Consider the following 22,461-nt stretch of genomic DNA (forward strand, 5'->3'; position numbering starts at 1 on the left):
TTGTAAATAGTCTACGACTAGTGAGCTGAACCTGGTTTCTAAGGACTTGTCTACATTAGAAAGTTGTACCACTTTAACTACATTATATTATAGTTAAAGTGGTACAACCATCCACCCCTTCCCCCCTCCCCCCGAGTGTAGATGCAGTTATATTGGCATAAAGTGCTTTATACCAGCATAGCTATTCCTGTACAAGAAGGAGAATAACTATGCCAATAGAACTCACCTTTATATTGGGATATCTGTGTTCACACAAGGGCTTCTACTCTTATAAATATCTTGTTAAAAAATAAAATCATATCCCTAATTGACACAGTTATATTGGTAAAACTCACAGGCAATTATATCCTTTGTTCATCTTGAGACACAGATTCTTGAACACATCTCGTTTAAAGAACCACTTGCCAGCATTATTAATCTCTAATGAAAGAGTATGAAAATGCAATGGAAGTTTGGTTGACAATGGGGAAAAAAAGCACTATAATTAGGAGGTATATATGTAGGAATCCAAGAGGGCAGGTGCCCCTTGATAAGTATATTCTTCAGCAGACCAAAGGTGGGATAATCAGGGGGTCTCTCCAAGGCCCCAACATCTGTCTCCAAACTACTAGACAACTTAAACGAGAAAAATCTCCCAAAACTGTTGCCACCCTAGCCTCTTTTACACAACACAAGCTCGACATGCTAGTTATTATCCTCTACCGGAATATACTCACTGTTTCAGCATCTACGAAAAGAGTGGGGCATTCTGAACAGGAAGTTAGCATCTGAGAAGAGCTCACAAACTTTGAGCCTATTCCTCGTAGGTTGTCGCCAAGGTAACTGGCAGCATCACAAGTTAGGAAGCAGAACCTTTTCTGAATATTCTGTGAAACAAAATAGTTCTTATCACATTCATTGCTCAAGTACAAACGTCTTTCCTTTGCAAACACAATTGCATACATTCCTTCTTCATACAATAACAGCAAGTTCGAAAGAAACCATCCCCATGGGAGGAAGTGAATGTTTGTCCAACGATATTGAATAACAATTACTATTACACTGGACACAGTGCTCAGAAGTTTCTCCAGATAGGCAGCTGTGGAACTGGCCAGAGAATTCACATTTAGCAATAGAATTACAAACTGCTGCTGAAGTACCATGTTCTTGCTTGTGAGGATGATTCATTCTTTATAAACTATGTACCCTCAAATAACGTATGCTCAAATAAATTTGTTAGTTTCTAAGGTGCCACAAGTACTCCTGTTCTTTTTATGTACTCTCATGTAGCTTTTTCTTGTTCCTGCTGATTACCAGTGTTGATCAATATATGAATCCTCTGCCCATTCTGGATACTGTTTTGTTAGTTCCCAATATCAAGAGGCCAATCAAACAATGTAGCAACAAGCCTAATATCAAACAGCAGCACAGAAACTCATGAAAGAGGTTTATCTGCTTTTGTTTTCCACTCTGCAGAGAAACCTCCTTGCTTGAACACCTCTGCTGCTTGGGAAGGCTCCAACAGTATAAAGTTGCATCTGGAAACTATTGTTCACACAGCTTTTTGATATCTGAGTGGGTACAGCACCTAAAAGAGTACATAGTCTTGGTCTTCAAGGAGCATACTGCTTCTGTAACTTCTTTTTAATGACTTCCATTTAATAAATAATAGTAATAAAAAGACAGTTTAAGTCTTTCAAGAACTGAAACAATTATGCAAATATCACTGCCACAATATACTTCTGAGACCAAAAGCTCAATCGGATTGACATTTAAAAAATGGATGAGACAATGTATGGATTATGAGACCACCTAAAGTTGCATTAGATAGGAAAAGCAATTTTAAAAAGGATTTATAAATCCTCATGCCTTGGGGCACAAATCAACCATGGCCAGGGAGAAATCTCCCCTATGGACAAACTTATTCCATAATTGTCCATTCCTGACTGTTCCTTTAAAGCACCTGATACTGGTTACAACCAGAGACAGCATACACAATTAGATGGACTACTGGTCTGATAAAGCAATTCCTCTGTTTCCCCCATTCTGCCTCTAGACTGAAGAATTACAATTTACACATTACACAGTAAATGGGTTGGATACTCTACTGTACTGAGTTTCTCTTCCATGCAGCTGAGATGAGGGGCTGTCAGGGAGCTGATTACAGCTCCTTGATTCTCTGCCTAGCTCTGGTGCAGAATATGCCAGCTAGCAATAGTCCCCAAGGGACTGTCATCTGAGGATAGCCAGAGCACACAACGCTCCAGCCATGCTTGCACCCCACCCTCTGTACCGATGGCTAAAAGGAACGGTCGCATAGGATGAACCAATGACAGTTCTATGCTTGATAATGACTCCCACCACATGCCAGGGGGATCCTTAGCAGGGAATATAGGACAAGATTCCATTCCCTTTTCTCGACCAGAATGGGGCAGCATCTGGGCTTATATTTTTAAATATTACAGTCTTGTTCATTTTGGAACACAATTTTGTTTTTCACAGAACATGGTCAAGTCAATACATTTTTTTTTAAAAAGATCATTTTTAAACATACAGATAGCTTTAGAATGCATTGGCCAGATGTTTATGGAACATGATGATGCATAGGGCAAATTCACTAGTCTGTCATCTTTATACATGTGGATGAGGTCGCAATAAAAAAAAGTTGAAAAGAAATTAATTTAGTGGTCTCCTACATTATTCCTCATTTGTCCACGTTACAACAATCTCCGTTTGATTCAGACTGATTGACAGCCTATATTCATGGCAGACTCTGAAGTAGAACTGGAAGGATGTTGTATGTCAGAAACATGACACCTTGTTAGAACTGTGGCGGGACGCTTGAGTATCTACTTCTGCTATGAACTGGTTGAAGCCAGTGCTATTTGTTCCCAACTGTCATCAATTCCAATTTCACGCCATATTTTTATGTTTTAAAGTATTATTTTCCTAGAAATGGTAACAGAATACATAGATATCAACAGGAAATTATTTAATTAAAGCATAAAGTATAGATAGGTGAGCATGAAGTGCACATCTGATCATTACCTGGGCTAGCATTACTTTGAACCACATAGCTTCTGATAAGAATCGACTTGAGATGACTGCAAAACCTCTCTTTTCTTCTATGTCGGGGTGTTCAGACTCAGTCTAATCTTACATAGACATATGACAATCTTCAGAAGTTTGAGAGCCGGGACATGCTTGCTAGAGCTCAAGGCTTCAGCCCTGTGGGGAGGGAGGTCTGGGGGCTTCAGCCCCAGGGGAGGTGCCTGCTGGGGCTGAAGCCCCAAGCCCTAGAAGGCGTGCCCCACAGGGCTGAAGCACCGAGAGCTCTCTCCCTGCTGGGCAGAAGCCAGAGGCGACACATGGGGCGGAGGGCGTACTATGTCGTACCCCCCACCCCCTGATTTTTTGCCAGGATTTGCTGGCCCTGCTTGGTCACATGAAGCTGCAGGGCGCACTCCCTGCATGGCAGCTGCTGGAACCAGCAAGCTGGTAGCTGCAGCCGTGGGGAGAGGCAGCAACAAACAGCTGGGAGCTGCAGGAAGAGTTGCTGCCTCTCCCCATGGAACTAAAGAAGTGGCCCCTCCCTGCAGTTCCCAGTTGCAGCTGCCTCTCCACACAGAGCTAACAGCTGGGAGCCACAGGGAGGGGCCACTGAGGGTAAGGCGGGGGATGATTCAGGCTTGGGGGGGGGGGGGAACTGAATCTTTAAATTGTGTCGTCCCCCCCACCTTCTTGGCAGGCACCAGTCATTCCTGGTGGAAGCCCCAACCCTCACCACCCCATCGCAGGGCAGAAGCCCCCAGCTCCCCTCTCCCAGTCTGGTAGGCAGAGAAGGTGGGTGGGTGCTCCGCAAAGAGCCACATGCGGCTTGCGAGCCATGGTTTGGCCTCCCCTGTTCTATGTGCATCACAAAGTAAAGTGAAATTGTTTATCACATAAAGGAAAAGTTCCTAAGGCTATAACAAAACATATTACTGGAAAGCAAACAGACAGTGTGTTCATGTGTTTATTTTATTTTCTGGTCACAAGTTTCCAAAGCATTTTAGCTGAAGATTAATCAAAACCTGGTTCAGACTAAGTGTCCTCACTCCTTCATTTCCTTCCCCTTCTAACAAACTGCTCTTTTACAGTTATTCACAAATACGACATTCATTCATACTATAGCTCAGCAGGCAAAGTGAGCACCTACACGATGCTGCGTTCCAACCAGTAGGAGGTGTTCCTGTTATGTGCATCCAACCTCCTTGTAGAAAGGAGTGCCACGTCCCTGCTGCACCAGAATTCCACAAGCTCCTGGAGTGACTATTCTCAAATCTGGGTTTCTTGTAATCCTACCATTGAACAGGAACTGCCATGCTGGATCAGATCAGTAGTCAGGGCCGTCCCTACCCACATGCAAAGTACACAGCTGCGTAGGGCACCAGGAAATTTGGGGCACCAAATTTCCTGGTGCCCTACACAGCTGTGTGCTGCTCCAGCCCCTGCTGCGCCTCTTCCCCATGGCCCCCCCTGCTCTGCCCCAGCCCCACCTCTTCCCACCCCTGCTCCGCCCCAGCCCCGCCCCCACTCCAGCTTTTCCCCTGAGGACTGCAGCAGGAGTTGGGCGTCCTGCACTCACCAGCGGTGGTAAGTGGAGCGACCCGGCCCCAGCCCGCTCCGTGCCGCTGGCGAGTGCTGGGGGCAGTCCTCCCTGACCCCCAAGTCCGGGAGCCAGGGGAGCAGAGTGGAGCGGGCTGGGTCTGGGTCGCTCCACTTCCCACCACCCCATGAGTGCAGGGTCGGGCCTGCCCTGCACTCAGCAGGCGGCAGGAAGTGGAGCGACCCGGCCCCAACCCTCTCCACTCTGCTGGCTCATGCTGGGGTGCAGTTTCCCCCCTGGCTCCCAAGCCTGCTCCTGCCCCCCTGCAGAAGCCTGGGGCCAATGCCCCCTCCCCGCCCCCGTGGAGGCCTGGGACCCGACACAGCCCCCCCTTTGCCTTTGTCCTTATGGAATTTCATCCTATTTATTTCAGGCCATTTCTCCAGTTTGTTAAAAGCTGTTAGAGAGGAGAGCATCTAGAGGAATACAAATATTGGGTACACCAGACCTGGAAACATTTCCACTTTTGAAGGTGGTTTACTACTGCCCAGGAGTACAGATTAAACTTCCAGAGAATAGTCGAGTTCTATGCCCGAGAACCATCTAGCAGCCAGACTTTGGAGGTGAAGAGCGGCCAGACTGGGGTGGGTTATGGCCCCTGAGCTCTGAGTCAAGAGATCTGCTGCCAGAGGGAGGAGGAAAGTCATCCGAAGGAAAAGGTAAAGCAGGTCCTGGAACCAAACTTGGCAAGGACAGGCCAGAGGTATGAGCATCACTACAGCGTGATCTTGTTTCAGCTTGTATTAGAGGTGTTGGAGGTAGAAATAAAGGTGTGTGTGATGTTAGGTGAAGATGAGGACATCCCCCAGGGAGTTGTGACACTCCTCTCCCTCACTTTGAGCAAAAAAGTGATGGCATTTCTCATTGGAGAGTGTTGCAAAAAGATCTACCTCGAGAAGTCCCCAGGACTGCCAGATGTTCTGGAAGACCAAGACACTGAGTTCCCACTTGTGGTCCTGGTGGAAGTGCCAGCTGAGGGAGTCCACTATGGTGTTCTGCAGGCCCACTAGGGAGACCACTGAGATGTCTGTGAGGCAGGAGATGCACCAGTTCCAAAGCTTCATGGCTTCTGTGCATATGGACTGGGATCTTGCTCCCCCTTGGCAGTCTGTATAGTACACTGCTGTCCTGTTGCTCAGCATCACCTTGATTGAATGGTCTTCAATGCTGGGGAGGAAGTGCTGCCACACATAGTGAACTGCCATGTGTTAGATGATATTGCTATGGAGAGATGACTCCTGGAGAGTCCATTTTCTCTGGGCTGTGGAGTCCAAGCGTTGAGCAAACCAGCCCAGGAGGGAGGCATCCACAGGGATGACCTCAATGGTAGTGGTCATGTAAAGGGGACCCCTGCACTTGCAAGGGTCCTTCCACTGGGTTAAGAAGACAAGTACTTCCGAAGGTAAGGTGAGCTGTTTGATGAGGCAGTTTCTCTTGGGGGTATAAGCCATCCTTAGTCATGCCTGAATGCAATCGAGGTGCAACTGTCCATGAGGCATCACAAATGTGCAGGCCAACATGTGGCCTAATAGCTAGAGGCATGTCTATACTGTGGACTGAGGATTCTGTTGCAGTGTGAAAACAACAAGGAGTCTGGTGGCACCTTAAAGACTAACAGATTTATTTGGGCATAAGCTTTCGTGAGTAAAAACCTCACTTCTTCGGATGTCTGGCCATTGTGACAAACCTGTCTGCTGGCAGGTAGGCTTTGGCAGTTGAGGAATCTAGAGCAGCTCCAATAAATTCTATGTGGTATACCGGGGATAGGGTGGACTTGTCTTGGTTCAAACAAAGTGAAAGACAGCAAAGGCCTTGTTGGTGGCTGATGTCAGGAAGTGAGCGGCCCTTGAGGAGCCAGTCATTTAGGTGGAGAAAGTTGGTTAATACCCAGTGGCACAGGTTTGGCCATGACAATGGAGAGGAATTTGGAAAAGACCCTTGAGGCAGCTGAAAGGCAAAGGGTCCCAGTACTGGTAGTGATCTGTATCAATGACAGAGCACAGGAAGAGTCTGTGGGACAGGGGCATAGGTACATGAAAATACATGTTCTGGAGATCGAGGGCAACAAACCAGTTCCTGGGATCCAAGGATGGCATTATTGTTGCTAGGATCAGTCTCCAGCTCCCTTTCCTTTTGGGGACCAGGAAGTGCCTGGAATAGAATCCTCTTCCAGTGAATTCTGGGGGAACTGGCTCAATTGCCCCAAGAAGGAGAGATTGGACCTCCCTGGAAGAGGGACAGGGAACAGGAGGTGACTGGAGGGAACAGAACAGACTAGAACAGAGTATATCCTGCTGAAACCACCTCCAGGATCCATTTGTTTTACACAATGCACTCCGGGGCAGGCAAGAAATGATAGAGATGATTCTAGAAAGGTGGGTGGAGGGTGGTTTCTCACAGCATGAGATTCAGAGAAGGGGCTGGTTTGTGACCCTTGACTGGGTAATCAGAACTGTTTTTTGTCAAAGTCACTGAATGAGACGTGATGGTTGCAGAGGGCCCTTTCTTGTGTGGTCTGAACTCCTTTCAGGGTGGCTCCATAGGCCTTGTCTAGGCCTGCTATGCATTGGCCTGGAACGTTGAGCTATCTGGGATTTACTGAACTGTCTTTTCATCGCAGGCATGTATATCTTGAGGAATTGCAGAGTTACTCTAGAATCATTTAGGCTATGGAGAGAGGTGTCAGTGTCACTGCTGAAGAGGTTTGGCCCTTTAAAAGGGAGGTCCTTGATAGCATTCTGTACCTCCATGTACCTGGCTGTTTGGAAATAGGATACTCTGTGCATGACTATGGTCATGCAGCTCCACCCGACACAGCAGTGTCAACTGCATCAAGGGTGGCCTGCAGACAAGCTTTGGCAATGGTCTGCCCTTCTAAAATAAGGGCCTGTGATTGTTCTCTTTAGTGACCACCTGTTGCAGGACCAAAATGTGTGAATTTTGCATCATTAGTAAAGTCATATTTAGTCCTGAAGGATTGATAACTTGCAATCCTCAACCGTAGAGCAGTGGAGGAGTGGCTCTTTCACCCCAATAAGTCCAGCTGTTTGATTTCTTTATCGAGGGATGGAGGAGGAATCCATTTGCCATGGGGAAATATTTCATTGATAGCATACACCACCAAAGAGTCGGGGGAAGGGTGGGAGAAAAAAAATACTCCAGGGCCTTAGCTGGTAGAGTATTTTTTGTCTGCCCTCTTGCAGGTAGATGAAATGGTGGCAGGCGTTTGTCATACAGTGTGGGTTAGAGCCAGCAGTGCCTCACTGATAGGCAGAGCAATTTTATTCTGGAAGTAGAATCTAAAATGTTCATCTGAGAGTGCTGAGTCTCCTGGGTTTCCTGGGGGGGGGGGGGGGGGAATCTGCAGTGACAACAATTCTTTTTACCACGTCCTGAAAGGATCTGAAGTCACTGGCATAGGCTGGTGGGGGAAGTATGACCACCTCATTGGGGGAGGAGGAGGATGGCAGCATCTCCTCCTCCTCAGCCACTTGCTCTTGCGGTGGAGGGTCTTGCAGTATCAGTGGCTGCTGAAGTTTCAGAGGTTGTTGTTTGGTAAATGGCTTCTTGTGGGCAGGGTAACTTTGTATGGGGCCCAAGGCTTCCAATAAGCCCACTGTGATGGTTCACAGGGAAAGGGGCAGGGCCCAAGGCTACTCTGACTAGGGATGGTGAGAATGTTTGCTGGTCACAGATCAGGTCTTGTAGTTGGGAAATACCTCCAGGGAACATTGAAAGGGGAAAGAGGCAGAGTCCTGGACAGACATGTCTGAATCTGAGGACATGTCTTCTTCTGTATCTACAGGGAGAGCCTCTGCATCAGTACCAGAGCTCTTATCAGTACCAGAGCCCGAGGAGGCAGAGACAATCAAGTCAGCACTGGCAGACAGGATCTTGTGCTAAGGTGTAACAGCATAGATGAGGGCTCTGGCTCCAACCAATGGGACAATACCAGGAAAGGATCCCTCTCGGTACCTCATTGAAGGGGAAAGCCTGGTTCTTCTGTGATGAAGAGGTCCTCATGGGAGAAGACCATAGTTGGTACTGGGGAGCCTGGAGGGTACATTTCAGCCTATCCTTCCTCGTCTTGTGAGATCTGTTTTTAAAGCTGGTGTAAGCCTTGCACATAGACAGGATGTGGGACTCTCCAAAGCAGCAGAGGCAGCTGGAATGCCCATTGTTGAGGAGGAAAAATTCTAATTCTAGATGCCTTGAAAATTGCACATCTTTCGCTAAACACAGTATTAGGTTGACAGGCTGTTCCAAACAAGGATTTTGTTGCACAATCAACTATGTTGGCAGTATTTTAAATTGCAAACTTAGCACATTTTGGACTTGTCTGTGAAACTTCCCATTGGCCTGGGTCAACAGTCTTATATTATGAAGTTAGCAAATACGTGGCAAAGTTCTGTGGTGCAAAAACAATCAATTTCTGGACAAGTCAGGAACTAGATGAAAAAAGCTTGTGGAATATGGTATCCCTGTGCTTCCACCTCAAAGAAGAGAAGACTGCCATTTCATGGGGCTAAAAATACTCCCAGCTTGCAATGCTAGCTTGAAGATGCTAGTTTCCTCCCAAACAGGGCCAGCTCCAGCATTTCTGCCGCCCCAAGCAAAAAAAAATGAAAATAAAGAAAAAGCCGCAATCGCGATCGGCGGGCCAGACCGGGCGGCGCAGCCGCAGCATGTTCCAGCGGGCTGGGCTGGGTAGCACGGCTGCAGCATGCTCCGATGGGCCAGGCGGCGTGGCCACAGCCTGCTCTGGCGGGGTGGGCCTGACTGGCACGGCTGCAGCCTGCCAGCCCCGGAGCTGCAGCTGCTTTGGAGGCTGCGGGGAGAGCAGCGTGGCCAGAAGAGGAGAGACTCCGGCCCTGCCTCTTCCCTTCTGGCTCTGCTGGCTGTGCTGCCTCTCCTTGCTCCCTCTGTTGGGGGGAGGGGCTGTGTCCCACCTCTCCCTCTCTATGCCCGTTCATAAGCCGACCCCCTTCTCTGGTGCTTCCCTTTTTTACTAAAAAAATTCAGGTTATGAACGAGTATATACGGTATATTATTAGTCTATTGCCTTTCAAAGTCTCTCTTTCACGCTTTGCTCGAATAAATAGGCTTATGGTGCAATTTACATGGGATATAAAACAGCCTCACTTGTCACAATGGACTTCTGAAAAATCCTGGGCAACTGGAGGTTACATGGGGTTGCCAGATTTTTATCTATATTCTCCAGCATTCCAATTGTGTCTTTGGCTAGGTCTACACTACCCGCCTGAATCGGCGGGTAGAAATCGACCTCTCGGGGATCGATTTATCGCGTCCCATTGGGACGCGACAATCGATCCCCGAATCGACACTCTTACTCCACCAGCGGAGGTGGGAGTAAGCGCCGTCGACGGGAAGCCACAGAGGTCGATTTTGCCGCCGTCCCTACAGCGGGGTAAGTCGGCAGCGATACGTCGAATTCAGCTACGCTATTCGCGTAGCTGAATTTGCGTATCTTAAATCGACCCCCCCCCCGTAGTGTAGATGTAGCCTTATTGTAAGGTGGTTCCACTCCAGTGGCTCTGTATACACAGTGGCCTGGTTTGAGATAGAAAAAAGTTCAGGTATACCGTTCGGTTCCTGCTCTTCTTTTATATATCTTAAGAGGCTACCCACACCCTTAAGGAAAAATCCAGTCTTTGTATCTACATGGCGCATCCTGCAACATATTAAGATGATTAAAGCATCCAATCTTACTAATTCTCTTCTTGTACCACTATGCGATAATCCACTCCTCAGTATCAAGGCCAACTCCATGCTTAAGACAATTTGGATAGAAAAAAGAACTAACAAAAATTAAAGACCTCATACAAAATGATAGACTGGCCTCCTTAGACAACATGTGTAACAAATATCAGTATCACTGTTTCACGGTTCCTTCTTTCTGCAGCTATGCTCAAGGATTCATGCACGGATGGGGACAACTGGTCCATTTCAACTTTCTCACCTCTAGAAGAACACGTTAAGAAATATGGAAACAAGAGTCACTTTGTAGGAATTACTGATATGTGGTTTAAGGCTTTGCAGTAACCTCTGTTTCTGTCTCAGTCTCAAATAACAATGATAAAAAGAACTTAGCCTCACTATCACAACAGAAACCTGGGAGGATATCTGGCTTAATGTGAAAGATACTTCAAGTTTTTCATCCTTGCGATTCTTCCAGAGCAAGATATTAAAAAGGTACTACAGTAATTCCCCACTTAATGTCCTCTCGCTTAATGTTGTTTCGATCTTACGTCCCTGCTCTATTACAGAACATGCTCATTTAAAGTTGTGCAATGCTCCGCTATAACGTTGTTTGGTTGCCTGCTTTGTCCACAGCTGGCAGCCTCCGTATCAGCTCTCCTATGCCCCCCACTAGCGCCTCCCTCACAGATCAACGCCTTCACCCTGCTCCTCCCGCCTCCTGCCCACGGCAATCAGCTGGTTTGCGGTGTTCAGGAGGGAGGGGGAGGAGCGAGGACTCTGCGCGCAGGCTCCCCCTCCCTCCCCTGCCTCCTGAAGGTCACAAAGTCTCCAGTACTCATAGGTTTATGTTCTCACTTATTTATCTATTTAGTCACTTTAATAATTAATGCCCTGCATGACTTCTATGGGTTCAGTTTTGTTTGTTTTTTCCATGTTTTGCTATATTGAATTTTCTTATTTATATTCTATTTCCATCGTGTGCATGTGTTTTTATGTTTTGAGTTTCATTATGTATTTATATTTTATACAAAAATAAAAATAAAGTTAAAAGAAGAAAATTCTAGTTTGCTAATATTATGAATCACCTTTTCTGTTGTTGTATTTAGTTTAGCTTTGCTGTTATTAAAATGTCTTCGGGAAACTATGTTGTACATTTAGCATCCAATATCATGTGGAGGAGAGTAGAAAGACTAGCAATCAAGAATGGAGCAGACAGGCACAACAGTCAATCATTTTGTGTATAGTTGTGCTTTCAATTAGAGAAAAACAATGTCCTTATTTGTAATGTTTAGGGGGACCCTGTACACAGTATAATTTATTATTTTAGTTTTCAGGTTTGCATGCCCTCAATCCCCTTTCTCTCCTCAAAAAAAAAGACTGTCAGGACACTTTGAATAGATGCTTATTATTTTACAGCAAGTCAAATTTTGGTCTATCAACATCTATAGTTAGCATATTTAGCAAGGGAAGAAACACAGCTAATTTTCAAACTTGGGTGCCTACAGTAGCCTAAATCTACACTGAAGTGCCTAAAATGGTTATTTTCCAGTAGTCGCTTAAAAAAAGGACTTAGGTGCATAACTTTAGGCATCAAAGCTTGAAAATGGAGCCCAGAGATTGGTTGCAGTGTTTAAAGCCTAAAGAAGGGTAGCAAAAGAATAGAGTGTGAACCTAGAGGAAATAGGGAGGAAAACAGGTTTTAATATGGGTGTTGTTTCCTTTTTTTGAGGGAATGGATGTATTCCTAAATTGATGTAAAGATGCTTAGACATTATGGCAATTAGCAACTTAGAACTGTGAATAGTAATCAAGGCCCCATGTACTCTGTGGCTAACTGAACCTAAATTGTGCATGAAGGTCTTTGGATTCTGTGGCATACTGAAGCAGCAGACTAAAAACTGTGCAGTAGCTTCATTTAAAAAAAAAATCAAGCCATGTAATGAATTAGATATGAAAATAATCAGTCAGAGTAGCCGTGATGACATCTAGTTTGATATTAAATTCAAATTATTTTAAATTGTCCCCACGTTTTCAATTTTTGTGATGGTGCAGATTTTTAAACTGGCAACATATAAAAGTTGCCAGAGGGAAGCAGAAGGTTCTAGGAGCTGGATAGGGGATGGTAGGAGCTCTGGCACGGGGGGGAAGCATGGAAGGGACTTTGGAATTTTGGGATAAGAACATGAGCTGGATTATTAGCAGCAAAACAATTAACAATGTTAGATATTTAAACAGTCATCTTTAGTTTTCAGAGTTAGTTGTCCTTTCAGATAAATGGGGCATTTAACATCTTTCACAGCTATTGTTTCAGGCTGTCTGCAGACTCAAGATAAAAAAGTGTAAAGTGATAGTATTTTCCTAAGGTTATCTTCAGGTCTAGATACATAATATTTTAGAGGAAAACTGTGATCCTAGGGCACATTTATGCAGCAGAGAGTATATTCTGTGGCCAAGTAACCATGCAATACAGGAGGTTAACACAACATACTAAGTAATTCATTACTACTACTATTTAATAATGTAGTGGAGGCCGAGGTGTCTATGTTCTCACCTAAAGGTATTGTTTTAGAATTCCAATCTATTTTCTTACCTTAAACAGAGAGGAGAACACATGAAATGTATAAACTGCGCAGGACCCATCAGAATCGCACATGAGTTGGTTGATATGACTACGCCAGGCTTCTTCTGCATCATCACATGCAGCTGGCTGAAATGCAGCAAGGATGGCAGAAAAGAACGGAGAGGGAGGAGGGGAGGCATTTCTGTCACCTTCACCAAAACTGGAGGAGAAGAGAAAAATAAACCATCTAACTCTATAATGCAAATACATCCAAAAGAGGCTGTAGATAAGATGCTTATTGTCTTAGCATGCTGCAATAAATTGATGTAATCTGAATACCACTAAAGTATCTTTCTATCATAACTAGAATCTTGTCAATTACTGCTTGAGACTGGTGAGATGTGAGATTATAACTCAATAGCTCTAAATCAGAATGCCCACCCATAACTTTTTTCCTTAAAAATATGTTTTACAAGTGTTTTTCAATTATTAATTTTATCTTTCTTTTTCTTTTTGTGTATTGAATACATTCAAAAGGTTGAGCTTAAGCATCTGCAGCACACACTACTGGTATAAGAAAATGTTAGTAACATATGCACAATTATCTACAATATTTTAAAGCACTGGTTCTCAAAGCCGGTCCACCACTTGTTCAGGGAAAGCCCCTGGCGGGCCGGGCCGGTTTGTTTACCTGCCGCGTCCGCAGGTTCGGCCGATCGTGGCTCCCAGTGGCTGCGGTTCACCGCTCTAGGCCAATGGGGGCTGCAGGAAGGGAGGCCAGTACATCCCTCAGCCCGCACTGCTTCTCGCAGCCCCATTGACCTGGAGCGGCTAACCGCGGCCAGTGGGAGCTGCGATCGGCCGAACCTGCGGACGTGGCAGGTAAACAAATCGGCCCGGCCCGCCAGGGACTTTGCCTGAACAAGCAGCGGGCTGGCTTTGAGAACCACTGTTTTAAAGCAGGCCTCACTATATAATTAAGGTTACAGAAGTGTTTCCATTCTAATTCTTATTTTCAGTTGCACAGAACTTCCTGAAATTATCACCTACTGGGCTAATATTTTCCATACTTGGTTTCTGCTCAAAAGTTAACATTTCTGAAAGTTTGAGCAAATATTGTATAGCTGTTTTTGAGTAGCAGGAGAGTAAAAATAAACACATTTTCCTCATTGTTCTCCTCTCTTCCCCAAATATGTTCTGAGTAGCTTTACGGTCCATGAGGTTGGAGGAAGAAAGTGAGAATTTGGCAGAGAAATAGACCCAATTGAGGAGAAGGGCCTTTTGCTTTCAGTGGAAATTGGTTTTGATATAACTTGAGTATGACCTATGGAAAACTGCACTTTGTACACGGGTAGTAAGTTTTGAAAGGGTTTTCCTGCTGTGTCGGGTGGAGCTGCATTGTCCCAAGGGGAGCTCTCAGAGGAATTCTCTCTCAGGGAGGAAGAATTCTTCCTGAAACATGGTGCAACAGGGGAATGTGCTGACCAATACTTCCTTTAGGAGGTGCTAAAACACTCCCTCCTGGGCATTCCCCCTGTGGAATGGTGCATGTACATGGAGAAAACAGTCCCTGTGCTCCCCTGAAAGCCTGACTGCTCTGAGAAATCTGGCTATCTGGGGATGCTGTACCAAAGAGCCAGAGGATCCTGCAAACAGAACTCTACTAATGGCTAATACTTAGTGTACTATGGTGCTGGGCTGATGATCTTTAGCCATACTTTCTAACTAGTCCTAGACTTTCTTCAAGATTTCCAGGATCTTTTGAATTAGCATTGCTTTCCTGGCACCAAAGGTTGAACTTGGTCCAGATGGAAGAATAGACTTTTATTGTGGATACTCTCCTGGATGCAAGCAAAATCCTGATCAATTTGGAAGACAGGCCTAGTATGGTGAATGCTTTCCTTCCAACAACAGTGCAGGCAGTCAATTGAAGATGGTCTGGGTGGAGAAAAGGGCCTTGGAAAAGAATGTCCAGTCTGGGTGGCAGCTGTCATGTTGATTCCAATTTCAGCTCGATCCGATTGCAGAATCTCCTGGGCCAGTACGGAGCTATTACAATCACCTTTACTTATTCCCATTTTATCTTTTGGATTACTTGCCCTATGAGGAAAGGGCGGGAATGCATATAGCAGGCCTTGTGGCCACCTGCATGACCCCTATGCATGACACCAGGAGGTTCAGTAGCTGGAAGAACCGAGCTATGGTTGTTTTGGGGCACTTGTGCAGGACAGAGATGAGCTCCTGGATCTTCTGGAACCTGTAGAGTGATTGGTAGATCTTCGCCACTGAGCTCTCTCTGTCCACTCCCAGGTGGGTTATCCTTACCGATGGGATCAAGGAACTTTTCTTGATGTCTGTCACAAAGCTGGGGCTTGTAGGAGTTTTCATCATGAGCTGTAGGCTAGGTCGGATTTCTCATTAGAATATCATCCAGACAGGAGTATAGATGAGTCCCTTGTGACCTGAACCTGGCTCTGACCACCAGCATCTTCATAAAGATCTTTAGGGATGATGAGAGACCGAATGGGAGGGTTTGGTACTGGTATTGCTTTGTGCCATAAGCAAATCTCAGAAGTCTGTGGTGGCACAGGTGGATGGGGATACGAAGACATTCGTCCGCCAGATCTATTAGGTTAGGAGATCCCCATGACACGGGGATGTCACCATACAAACTAGGGTCCACATCAGGAATTTTGTTTTTGTCATCCATTTGTTGAGCTTTCTGATATTTAGAATGGCTCTGACTCCTCTTGTATGCTTTAGAACGATGAAGAAGCCTGTAGCATATGAACTCTATGTTTCGGAACGATGAAGAGTAGAACCCTGAGAACTTTTCTGCTGAGGGAACAACTTCCATAGCTCCTATATCCAGCAGATGGGAGATTTAATTATGGATCAATTTGTGCTTGATGGGAATGGTGGAGATGGGGGACTGGATGAAGAAGGGGGAGGGAGGAGCCCATAGCTCAAGGGAATATCCCTGACTTACTGTCTCTCTTACCAGTTATCTGTGGTCGATACAAACCATTCTTTTGAGAAGTAGGAAATTCTGCCTTCTAGATTCAGTTCTGGGCTGAGGCATATCTGCTCATTGTCAGGATGGGCTTTTGAGGGTTGCAGGCCAATCTCTGGGCTTTCTGCTTGAATTCTGGCACCGGGCCTTTCCCTTGGTGTATCTGCTATGCTTCTTCTGGTACTTCAGCAAGGAAGAATAATGAAAGGAGCACCTCTGCCTGAAGGTGTGTTTGTATTCCCTCCTGCAGGAACTCAATGGAGAAGGGAGGGACTGCTTATATTTAGGAGCATTTTCTGCCACAATCTTATCTAATTTTTCTCCAAAGAGGAGAGATCCTATAAACTTGGAGGGACACAAGACTTGCTTAGAGTGTCTACCTTCCAAGGATGGAGCCTGACATGATGCCTGGCCACTGAGCTGGATGCCACAGTCTTGGCTGAAAACCTCATTGCATCCATTGAAACATCAGCCACAAATACTGTTGCCAGGGCAATTTTCTTGAGAAGAGAACAGAAGTCAGGATGATCCACCCAGGACTGTGAAGCTCTTGCAAAGCACGTGGATATGAGAGATGCTCTGAGAGGGGCTGAGGATGACCTGAAATCTCTTTCTAAGAGTGGTCTCCACTTTCCTATCTGTGGGGTCCTTAGGAAAGAATTCCCCTTCAGTCAGAATAAACATAACTCCTGCTAAGGATGCTACTGTAACATCCAACTTTGGAACCTCAGCTACACAATTTTTTGGCTCGTGCAGCTTGTACAATCTAAGACCATATCTATTAATGTGCTTGCCCTGTCGGGTTTTCCTCACTCCTCTTTAATCACATCCTCAAAAGTGAAGTGCAGGGGAATTGCAGCCTCGAGGGAGGATTCTGAAGGGAGGTATTTACTTTGAGGCTTGTCCTCAGGAGCCTCTTCAGGTTGGATCTGTGGTAGACACAATTTTTTTGCATATGGCCTCAAACTTCTTTGGAGGAAATTTTTTGTGGTTGCATTTTCCTCAAATCCTGCTCACATTCAGAGCCTGGGAGAGGAGGAGGTGGCTGAGGTCTTCTCGGTTTTTTGTACTTTTTCTTTCCCTTTTTGTTCTTTCTGGACTTTTTGACTTATTGGCACACTTTGTGGGCATGGCTACCCAGGGATGGCCAGAACGCGGTCTCTCGCAGCCTGCCTCACACAGAGCCCAAAGCTTTCTAGAGAGTTTTCTCTCAGAGTCTTCCCTGTCTGAGTCCCACTCCCACTGGGTCGGAGATGGGGGTTTCATTACTGGAGTCCCCTGATCTGGACTGGGAGGGTGAGAGGCTATTTAGGAGTCTGGCATCTCTCTCCAAGGAATCTAAGACCTAGTTCAGGACTTGTGGGGGAGACTGGTATCCTGGTAGGGTTCTTATCTTATCGTTCCTGTTTACCCCTGAACTTACCCCCAGGGCAGGCTGGATGAAGTCCTCCTTCTCCTTAGAGCCTCTGTCTCTCCTGGCTGGAGTCTTTCATGGTGAAGACATAGCTTCTTGGGTGCAAGGGGACCCAACTGGCCTGCCCAACTCAGTGCCCTGTGCCCTAGCAGAGGTAGGGTCAGCTGATTGGGAATGGACTGGACAAAATTTAGCTTTTTTGCTGAGCCTGAAAGTGCTGCCTTCCATATAGAGCATCATTTGGATTTTGCCTTGTGCTTGCATGGCTGCTCTGCCATGCCTGAGAATGAGTAGAGGAGCTCAGCAGGAAGCCACTAGAGTGGAGGCTTCGGGTGGCTGTAACCATCGTGCTTGAAGCAAACAAAACAAAATGCTCGAACTGCTCAAAAAACTGCCAGAACAATAAAGGTGAAAAAAAAGGGATGGGAGTGAAGTGAACCGCCACTATCTGCTGCCACGGAGGCAGAGGATCTGGTGGCAAGTGGGAGAAAGGGGCATGGCCAGCATAAGCTATGCCACAGCTTCGAACTGCGACTGGAACCTGCAGAGAGAGAAGAGCAGCCCATGTGTAGCAGAACTGTGGGAGACACTGGGCTCAGAGTGGCTGCAGTGTGTATGTACCAGAACCTCAAGTTGTTCCAAAGTATGCTGAGGGGCCATCCTTGCACACAGCACTCACAGGATTGGAGGAATGAAAAGGTGAGAGTTATGACATCCTTGCACCCCCTATTCCCTGAGACACAAGGGGTGAGATTTCATGGATGATCTGACTCTTGAATGTTAATCATACAAAACATTTTTTTTTGGGTGAAATGTACTATACACATGATCAGTGTAACTGTACAGATGGATGCACAAATCATATACAATTTCTCCTATGAGGAATGTCTTGCCCTGTTTTTCAAGTGTTAATAAATTTGGTTGAGCAGATAGATATTTTTCTGAGTTGTCGTCTCCACAGTCCTCAATTCCAATGAGTTTTATTCCAGTTGTGGCCAACATAGCCAGTGGGGATATATTGTTTATGAGGATATATTAAGAAATTAATTACATGGCTACATCTTTAGTCTGTGTTGTAGAAGAACTTTATACCCCACAGAGTATACCAGTACCTGGCAAGAGCAAACTGCTCCAACAATCTGTCCCCTTTTTCTTCAGTCTCTGTCATATCCAGGCTAAGGCTATCACTACATTCAAATGCTGCTGGGAGTTCATTTGTAGACCCAGAAAGGTCATCTTCATGTACTGTTGTATCTTCCTCTTCATGTGCAGCTTCGGCCTGAGAAAGCAAACAACAGCAATAACGTTTTAGAGGAAACAGCAAATTTAATATGTATCATTTTGGCTCATAAGCAGATAAGCTAATATGTAAAAATGTATATTTAACAACATTTGTTAAGCAACAGAAATATAAAGTGAAAATGAAAAAGACTAAAATTAAGTTACTTTTGATCAGAAATTGTACATATTTGTACAATCCATTCCCTTAATCAAGATGTTTTTAAAGAAACGTCATCAGCATGTCTTGCGCCTATGTTTACAGAGTGACTTTCATTTAGAAAGGCTCCAAAGCACTTTTAAAAAGTGTATATAGGGATTATGCGCCCACCATTTTGGAAATGCAACAGCCTCTTTTTGTACTTTGAAACCTCCTGTGTTCTTTTCCCATCTCTCAGAACCCAATCAGCTTCCTGGGTGATCCCTATCCCAGATCGAACCTCCTTATATTCCCCTGAGGCTTTTCTTTCCTGTCCCACTTTTAAACCTGAACAAAATTCAGCTCAATCCCAGTTCTCTCTACTTTTTTGTTATTCTGCAACCTCAATGGGGTGCAAGTCAGTCTCTATGGGAATGGATGACATCTTCAAATCACACTATCTCTTGGACACCTTTCAGATTAGAGGTGCCTCACAATGCATTATATAACTGACTTGGGGGAAGCTGTGTAACATGGGATTTGAAGACAACAGTTGGCCCTTCATAGATTACCACACTTGCTCAGCCCTGCAACAGATTCCAAATATCATGAGGGGTGTGTGTGTGTGTGTGTGTGTGTGTGTATGTATATATATAGAAGGAAGGATGGGAAAGTTGTTAGGCTCAGGTCAGCAAGAAAGCAAATTGCTGTTGAAGAAAGAAATGAAGGTTATCTGGTTAGAGTGCAGGAATAGGAGATAGTGGGGGTGGGGTCAGATACTGCACAATTAGAAGTACTATATTCACATTATGCCTTCCTTTGTTTTAGCAACTGCATTAGCCATTTTGAAATATGGGAGATCAGATACATGGACCATCGGTTTGTTTTGATTATGGCAATGTCAGTGTTCTTATCAGAAGAGATAAACTGAGTTAGGAGGAAGAAAGGAAGATGATATAAAGAAAAAGCTGGGATATAAAGGAGAAGTAACCATCAAAGGTTCAGTTATGTTGTAATACACTTTCCAAATATGAGGGGTTTAGATATTACAATGATAGGAGCCATGAAAATACCAGAGATAGATAGATCTGAATCTCTGAATATCTTTTAGGTTTTCCCATCTGTAGTCTCTAATTCCTTATTAATAATCTACTAATTGTTGCAATCTTTGCCCTTAGAGACATGACAAAGTCACTTAATTTCTTTCCAGGCTTAAAATGGTGCCATCTTGTTCTTATCTTTGGTACTTGCTTTAACTTCGGTGGTTGAAAAACTGACTATACATTGGCAGATACTTTTTGGCACAGGAATGCTTAAGAAAAACCTTGAAAAAGAGACATAGGTTTGGAAAGGTTTCCCTTTCCCCCACCTACTCTCATTGTTTGTTGCTGTCACTCCTTGCATTGTGTCTAAAACTGATGTAAGATTCCTGGGGAAGGGACCATGTCTTCTGTGGTTGCTGTAAAGTGTCTTGTACAATTTTTGGCACTATATAAAAAGCAACAATTCCTCCTCTGCATTGCTAACCTGCTAATACAGTAGTAAATATAGGAATAAAGAAACCAGGGGGGAGTGGAGCTTTGCTTTTACTAGACTAAGTAACATGATTTAGCTGCAAGTTTCAAGTTTTTGTAATGAAAGACTGGATGAGATAAGCTTTTGAGTCACACACAGCTCTTTTCCAGACCTGAGGAAGAGCTCTGTGTGGTTCAAACGCTTGTCTCTCTCACCAACAGAAGTTGGTCCAATAAAAGATACTATCTCCCTCACCTTGTCTGTGGAAAGGTCCCTATCAACTTGGGTTATGCATTTCATAAATGTTAAACCTGTTGTGGGACTAACCAAATCTGTGTATCAGTTTTACAAACAGCTCACCGTGTGTTTTCATTCTCTACTTCTTTACAGATTGCAAGCATTCAACTTTGTACCAAACATGTCAATATGAGGACAGGGAGTTTATGTGAATTTTCATGATACTGTTTTTTAAATTAGGCATATATGTAGCATATAACATTCATGAATAGTGATCTATGACTTTAATTTACAGATCAATAACTATTAAAAGGACTCAAACATTGGTATCAAGCGGGCAGTAGTTGTAGCCTACAACAGAATCTCTTTGACTAGAGCTACTTGAAATAAAATGTTATCAACCCCTGCCCACTCAATAACACTCTCTCATTTATTTTCTTTCCTTGCCTCATTCTCTTATTTTCTTGTTATGTGAAAAGTACCCAACTCAGCCACAACAGCCTGACTGGTAACCCTATTGTGTCATAATGATACACATAATATCAGATTACTCTAATATTTTTGTTGTATCACCTGTTCTTTCTTTTCTTTTGTATTGTGGGAGGGAGGGAAGGAAGGGTAAGGTTCAGCTGATATACAGTAATGAAAGTATTACCAAAAAGAAAGAGAATTAACCATCCCCCACCACACACACACATTGATAATTTTTTACCAACCTTTCATAATGACAGAATTGTGTCTGCAGGCATGGTTCACTTCAGACAGCTGTATGGAACAGTGTTTTGCAAATCTAATATAATACTGCAATTAGGCATTTAACATTCTGACAGTATGCCAAAAGGCAAGAATTGAATCCAGTGCACACAACTGCACAATAGGTTCTCACATACAAAAAAATCTCACAAATACATGCATACACCCACACCCAGTTAGCATATTATCCTATACAAATCAGCATGAAGAACATTAGGAGTATTTCTAAAGCATTTGCAACTTCAGAGACTCATATATTTATCTTGCCATTAGTTAGTGGCATTCATACTATGTAAAACGCAAAATACTTAATTTAAAAAGACCAAAATAGAAAGAGACAAATGTTAAAAAAGAACTGTATGGGTCACACAAGAGTGTGCGAAAATATACCTATCTATATATATATATAAAAGATATATATATATATATAAAAAAAAAAACACACAAACACTCTATACTACTAGGGGAAGAGAAAACATACTTGCCCCTGCATTCAAACCCCTCATGACATTTTAAAAATAAGCTATTTTTTAAAAAAAGTTAATTTAAGGAAAAGTATAATCAGAAAGTTCTCAAAACTTCTTCACCTTAGAACCTTCAGACACCTGGTGATTACTCATGTCAGGCAAAGACACTTCAAAGCTAGATGTTCTTGTATTAAAATGATGCGGGGCAGCTGCGGTGGTATCACATGATGTAGAAAGAGAGTCCATGTGAATTGTATCCTCAGAGGGGGAAAGAGTCATGATCTGTTAAAAAGAATAATTTAAAAAAAAAAATTAATAAAAGAACCAGTTATGAAGTTCCTCTATCACATGCCCTTTTATTATACTAAGGTCACAGCCCTGCCACAGTTAAGGTTAAGACCAGGTTTCTGGTTAAAGGTTGACTCTAAGTGCTCTAAAATCTACATGGTTACTCAGAATGCAAACTGAAATTTGGCGTGCCTCATGGGAGCATGGGGTTTTGTTAATGGACCAAACTTGGGACCATTTGCCCAAAGGATTTCAGGATACACTCTCTGGAAAAAAACAACTTTTCTAAGAGTTGAGAGATTCTGGTAACCTTTTTTTGCTCACAGGCAGAGATCAAACCAAGGCCCAGATCATCCCACTAAGATGTCCAACACCCGAGGGTTATCCCAACAGAGTGCATGGCATCTGGGGGTGAATTCAAATGAAAAGGTTATTTCAAAAAGATTTTT

The 22,461-nt window shown here is 44.2% G+C and overlaps 2 protein-coding genes across 16 annotated transcripts in view; one reads left to right on the forward strand and one right to left on the reverse strand.

Annotated features, from left to right (window-relative positions):
* Positions 1-22,461, forward strand: part of N4BP2L2 (NEDD4 binding protein 2 like 2) — a 667,270-nt gene that overhangs the window by 277,486 nt on the left and 367,323 nt on the right. The gene's annotated exons all lie outside the window — the stretch shown is intronic.
* FRY (FRY microtubule binding protein) overlaps positions 1-22,461 on the reverse strand; it is a 402,818-nt gene that overhangs the window by 21,012 nt on the left and 359,345 nt on the right. For all 11 annotated transcript variants that reach the window (XM_065594453.1, XM_065594448.1, XM_065594426.1 and 8 more), the window contains 4 exons: positions 21,845-22,006; positions 18,448-18,614; positions 12,939-13,128; positions 717-866 (listed from right to left, as the gene is read on the reverse strand). In XM_065594453.1, coding sequence (XP_065450525.1) covers positions 717-866; positions 12,939-13,128; positions 18,448-18,614; positions 21,845-22,006 — 669 coding nt within the window. The remainder of the gene's footprint in view (positions 1-716; positions 867-12,938; positions 13,129-18,447; positions 18,615-21,844; positions 22,007-22,461) is intronic.

Source organism: Chrysemys picta, chromosome 1 (assembly GCF_011386835.1).
Source record: "Chrysemys picta bellii isolate R12L10 chromosome 1, ASM1138683v2, whole genome shotgun sequence".
In the NCBI taxonomy this organism is placed as follows: Eukaryota; Metazoa; Chordata; order Testudines; family Emydidae; genus Chrysemys; species Chrysemys picta.